General features: G+C 44.1%; 1 protein-coding gene across 1 annotated transcript; it reads left to right on the forward strand.

Annotated features, from left to right (window-relative positions):
* The first annotated feature begins 303 nt into the window (after nucleotides 1-303).
* Nucleotides 304-3,251, forward strand: LOC138839676 (melanoma-associated antigen 10-like). Its single transcript, XM_070039251.1, has 3 exons — nucleotides 304-480; nucleotides 1,149-1,238; nucleotides 2,145-3,251. Exon 3 carries the CDS (start codon nucleotides 2,211-2,213, stop codon nucleotides 3,120-3,122), a length of 912 nt encoding a protein of 303 aa, XP_069895352.1. The 5' UTR covers nucleotides 304-480; nucleotides 1,149-1,238; nucleotides 2,145-2,210; the 3' UTR covers nucleotides 3,123-3,251.
* The last annotated feature ends 3,035 nt before the right edge of the window (nucleotides 3,252-6,286 follow it).

Here is a 6,286-nt window from a genome sequence, read left to right on the forward strand (position 1 = left end):
TTTGTTTGAAGACATTGGTGTGCAGAGGGCAGAAATCTGTAGGGCCTATGTGAGCGGTTAACACACTCCTGGTGGACATGCATCTGGGACAACCACTTCCACCATGGAATGATAAAGGAAATGAGAGCCTTGGCTGGTCAGGGTCAAGACTGTTAAGGAAAGGACCTTAGACTCCAGGTTAAGGGAGACACAGAGCAAGTGTGCCCCTGCGGTCAGTCCAGGGAGGCCCTGTGATTTGTCACCAGGATAGTGATGTCATACTTAGCTTTCTAGGTCATAAAGAGGTAGGGGTTAGGTAGACAGACAAATCCTGAGTTTCATACCCTGAGGGACCAGATGCTGACCGAAGTCTCAGGGTGAAGACTCAGGAGCAACTGGGATTCCCCTAGACACAATAAGACCTACTCATGCAGTGACCCTGTGGAAGCCTCACATCAGGTGATCGAACAACTGAGTCTACTTCTCAATCTAAGGGACAAGGTAAGTCCTGTAGAGAGTCAAGGTGAGATGTCAGGTAACACCAAGGAGGGGAAACTTGCCCTTATTTTCAGATTGAGTCCTGATCTTTCTCCAACTCTGTGGGAGGTGGCTGGTATCATGAGAGGTGTGGGACTTCTGCCTGGATTACGGGGGAGGACTTAGGTAGGAATGCAGGGATATTGCAGGTCGGATCAGAGGTAGACCTCCACTCTCTCGTCACCCTGGGGAGGCCCAGCACAGCATACCTAGATTCGGGGCACCTTCACTTTAGCCTCTTAGACTCATTTTTGGGAAGAGTGGGACTTGGTCTGAAGTGTATGTGCTCTGCCCATCAGAGCCTTTAGAGAAAACCAACAGCTCCTTTTCAAGATGTAGAGAAACAACTTACATTGTAAGCCTAGGGTGGCTCCAGGCCACACTGTGGGGAAGAAATGGCACCAGCGATTTCTCAGGATTGGCAGGGGGATTTGAAAAATTGTAGTCTTAGCCAGCAAGATGGATGGTAGAGTTCAACAGTGGGAAAAGGCCCAGAACTTGTGATGAATGATTATGAATATTTTGAGAGACCCCACACAAAAGAAAAGACCTGGATACCACTCCCTCTGTGAGCCTTGGGAAATCTCTGCTGGGGAGTTCACATGAACAGCTTATATACTTCTGTCTCCCAGGAACCAAGAGGCTGAATCATTGGACTGAGGGGATTCAGCAGAACAACATGGTCAGCAAGAGGGAGTGTCCAGAATCTATCAGGAGTTAAGGTGAGGACAGGTATAACATCCCACTCACATACATTGCACATCACTAACAACCTTCCCTTTCTTTACCTATGAGAAAACCCAGCAACTATAGGCACATTTGTCCTTTTAGGTTTTCTCACAGGAAAACATTTTTGGCTTTGGGATTATGGTTTCACATTCTCAGAGGGAAAGTTCTCAAGCTGGCATTTCACAGTCACTCCTCCCCCCATATGGCCCGTACTGCATGAGGTAACATTTGCTGGTGTCCCCAGTCATGCATGATGATTTCCCATTGCCTCTTGTTCAATTATAAGAATCTGGACACCAGTTGTGAGATCATGCCTCAGGCCAGCAGAGAGTAGTCCAGACATCTCCAGGGGAACTTTGGGCCCCTAGAGTGAGTTCAGTAGAAGATTTCTATTGCAGAACATTGAGGTATTTGCAGTCTAGCTCCCTCTCACTGTCCAGCCTGCAGGCCCCATGATGTCCTTGCATGCTGGAGCCCAAGGGAGAGAGAGGTCTGACTTACTGCTTGCTGTACATACTCCAGGGACCAGGAGGTAAAAGTCTTGGCCTAAAGTAGTATCCTCTTGTAATCCAGCAGAGAATTCTCTGCTAAGGTCAGAATTTAAGATTGAGGTGCATATAATGACATGGTATCATATGGTCCATTCACCCCACAACACAGGACTCCACATCACTCAGCACTACACACCCCACCAGCACCCCAGAGACTCAGACTCACTCAGCACTTTGTGCCTTGTTGAGTTGTTCCTTGACACTTAGGCTTGAGGCAATAGAGACAATAAGGAGACAGGAACCTATGTGTCCCTAAAGCACCAAAGGGAAGGCCAGTAGTAAGTCCTAAGTAAGCTGAGAAGAACAACATTTTCAGCTGAAACTACTTCCCTGCTTTCTTTCTCACAGGTGTAGGAGTCATCATAATTGAACTAATTCCCTCCCTCTTACTTATAATCCAGAAGCAAAGCAATAATGCCTTATACTCAGAGGACCAAACATCCTGAGCTTGAGCAAGTTCCTCAAGACCAAAACGAGGCTGCAAGTCCGGTGGGTGAACAGATCCCCCAGGTTGAGGAGGCTTCTATTTGTCTGATACCCACTACCCAAAGGGACATGTCAGCAGATCTCCTGGGTGAGGTAGTTAGGGAGACTAATGAAGAAGAGCAGAGACCCAGTGATCAGGCAAGGGAAGAACTGCCCCAGCACGACAAGACCCTGTATTCGGTCCTACGCAAAGAGGCAACATCATTGATACCATTTCTGCTATCTAAGTATTGGTCAAGCCAGACAGTTTCTCACATTGATATGCTGAGTCAAATCAGGAGAGGCCACAGGCGTTACTTCCCTCAGATCTTTGATAAAGCTTCCGTATTGATGCAACTCCTGTTTGGCCTTGATATAAGAGAAGTAGATCCTATTCTCCACATATATGTGCTATATGTAGCAGCTGGGATCACTTACAATGGTATACTTAGTGATGTGCGGGGTTTGCCCAAGTCAGGCATGCTGATAATCGTCCTCTGTATCATCTTTATGGAAGGCAATAGTGCCACTGAGGATGACATCTGGCAGGTGCTTAGTAACATGGAAGTATATCCTGACAGAGAACACTTCATTTATGGAAACCCTAGGAAGCTGCTTATGGAAGATTTTGTATGGGAGCAATACCTAGAATATCAGCAGGTTCCCGGCAGTGATCCCATCATCTATGAGTTTACCTGGGGTCCAAGAGCTTATGCAGAAACTACAAAAATGAAAATCTTGGAACACTGGGCCAAATTCAGCAGAGTTGACCCTAGGTCCTTTGAATTTCTGTATGAAGAAGCTTTACAAGAAGAACAGGGAGCAAGTGGCCATGCTATTGCTTCTTCAATAGAAGAGTGACTCGTGCCAATTTTAAGAACACTTAGGAAATCAGTTCCACATTAATATCCTAGTGGAATAGCCATTTCCTGGTTATGGTCAAAATTTCCAGCAGTGAAATAAATAACAATACAGAGAGTTCACTGTTAACACTTGTGTCACCCATTTTCTTTGTAACATCAAAAAATATATTGTCTTGATTTGGGTTGGCTGTGTGTGTGATACAGGAAATTATATCTTAAAGGTAATTCCCTTAACATAATATTTTCCAAGTATTTCCATTTCCTAACAAATGGGGTAATATTATTCTTTCTGATGGAGGCATTTGGTGGGGGGAGGTTTGGGGGGGACCAGGGGGGCAGGAGGAGTCGGGGGGGGGAGATGGGAAGGGATGGGAATGGGAAACAAAGGAGGAGGCAACAATGCTTGATAAGAAATGTACTCATGGGGGTGGGAAGGTGGCTCAGTGGTAGAGCGCTTGCCTTGCATCCATGAGGCCCTGGGTTTGATTCCTCAGCACCACATAAGCAAAAAGAAAAAAGCCGGAAGTAGCACTGTGGCTCAAGTGGTAGAGCGTTAGCCTTGAGCTGAAGAGCTGAGGGACAGTGCTCAGGCCCAGAGTTCAGGCCCCACGACCGGACCCAAAAAAATAAAATAAAATAAAAAGGAAAGAAAAAAGAAATGTACTCATTATCTTGCCAATGTAATTGTAACCCCTCTGTATGGTATTTTCACAATTAAAAAAAAGGAAATTCCCACCACTCAATGACCAATGTCTTCTGCAAACCTTTATTTTAGCATCTGTTCTTGGTAATAGCTTCAACATCCAATTGCATATAGTTTTAGTACACAGCCTTATCAAAAATAGAGATGGAAATGTCCTGTAGGAAATGTTGCTGTTTTTGTTTTCTTTCCTTTTGCTTGTTTATCTTTGGGAAGGCGATAGGTGGATACAGAAAGCTTGGGACAAAGGGTGAACAAAACAGCACACAACTCACTAGTTAATGTTGAATGAAGTTAAAATTTGTGGATGGGGACAACAGGAGGGAAAAAGTGGGAGGGGGAAGGAAAGGGGTGACATTTTCCAAAAAGAAATGTAGTCTTTATCTGATTTATATAACTTTAACTGCTCTAGACATCACCTTAACTATTACAACAAAAAAGCATAAAAAGAAGTTGTGCTAGGTAACATTTACTCATGCCTGTAACCCTACTCAGGAAGCTGAGATCTAAGGATGGAGATTTGAACCAAGGCTTGTCAGGAACGTCCTTGAGATTCATATTTCAAATTTACCACACACAAAAAAAACCAGAAAGTAAAGCTGCATGTATAAAAGTTTAGGGACAATGCCCAGGCTCTGAGTTTAAGCCCCGGATTGGCAAACACTAAGGTATGAGGTTATATAACTTGCAGAAAATTAGATGGAGCTTGTATTAAAGAAGCTAAATTGAGAATGATCAAAACTATATCCTTTCTCCTTTATAAAAAATCTTCTCCCTCACCAATAAAACACAAAAGGAAAAAGTCTAAAGGTTAAATGGGGACTGTCTTTGGTAAGGGCAACCAGTGGCAAGCGATCACAAAATGATATGATGATTTTTGAGTATTATAGGAGGACAATGCATGAATATATGAAAATCAAGTTATTAAGCCCCATTTAAAAGAAATTTAAAAACTAAGAACAGTGATTTCAATGGGGAAGCAGCTGGCAGAGAGTAAAGGAGGTAGTCTTTGACTCAAATCCTGGGACCTATCATCTAGGAGATTCTTCACAACTAAGTTTTGCAAAGTGATTTCCAGCGGGGGAATTTTTCCTGAATTTTATCACAGTTCATTTTGGGTTCATGTACTTCTGAGCTGCATACCCTGGGATATGTCCTGGAGAAAAATGACATGAACAACATCCCCACATGGAAAGCACTGGGATCAAATACCATTAGAAATGACTGCCTCTGCCGTTCTCTACAGCTCCAGCATTCACAAGCATAACTCACTTCTTGAAGTTAGCAGAGGAAGGGACCAGACACACACAATTGCTGCTCAAGTTGAGGACATAGGAAGCGACTGAGATGACCTGTATAGGGCTAGGCCCTCCCTTGCTGTGAGCCTTGAGAGACACTGAGAAGGAAAACCAGGCAGCTGCTCTGTGACTTCCACATCACTTTGTTAGTGTGACTTTTTCATATATCAGTTATGGGACCTAAAGTACAGAGTGACCTGACTGAAGACACCTTCACTTCTGCAATTAGAATTTGTGTCAAAGAGTATGGGGACTGGGTCTGATAAGTGTAGCTCCTCTACAGTAGAATCCTTTGTGAGGATCAAGGCTTTCCTAATACTCTAAAAAATAAATGAAAAAGAAAGAATGAACCAAGCATTGGGGTTGGTACATGGCTCAGCTGGTAGAGTACTATCCAATGAACAAAACTGTCTGGTACTGAATTCAGATCCTTTGTTTAGACAAAAAAAAAGAGTATCTCCAATGCACAATCCAGGTTATATGCTACTCCTATCAATCCAGGTTTGTTCTTGGCAGTATTTCTTGGGAAGGGAGCACCTCTGACTGCCTTCTTAGTGTTGAGGTAAGAGTTAGTGACCTTTGCTTGTAAGATGGATCATCAAATCAACAGAGGGGGAAAGTTTGCAGACCTCTTGAAGAGGAACCTTGACAATGTTGGAAAAGATGGCTCTTGAGAAAAACCTGCTTGAGTGTCCACATGAACACCATCTTCCTAGTTTCCAGGAAGGTGACTGCTTGTTTTCAGCCATGTATTTGGATACACACACACACACACACAACACACACACACACACACACTCAGAAGGGGGGAGTGCCATTTGGCCTCATGGAGTCCATGCAGTGAAATCTGTGTTCTGAGATCTGCAGTTCTGCACAATAGAGAGAGTACAAGTGAGCCGGTGCTGGATGTGACACCTTGGGGTTGAAGAGAGTAAAGCCCTCCTCAGGAAGAGGTTCTCCAAATATACAGCTATCAATTAGCAGACCTGTTTCGGGAGCATTTTGTCAGGTGAACACCTTCATGCCCCCATGCCCTCCTTTAGCATCAGTGGATTCTGGGACTAAGAGACTTGCTTTGAAGGCAGAAGACTGATTATTGCATTGGGATGGAAACAGAACCTATTTGGAATCAACAGGATCTTAAAGAGGATGGAGTCTCCCAAA

This window comes from Dipodomys merriami, unplaced genomic scaffold (genome assembly GCF_024711535.1).
Source record: "Dipodomys merriami isolate MVZ:Mamm:240054 unplaced genomic scaffold, mDipMer1.0.p SCAF_3, whole genome shotgun sequence".
NCBI lineage: Eukaryota > Metazoa > Chordata > Mammalia > Rodentia > Heteromyidae > Dipodomys > Dipodomys merriami.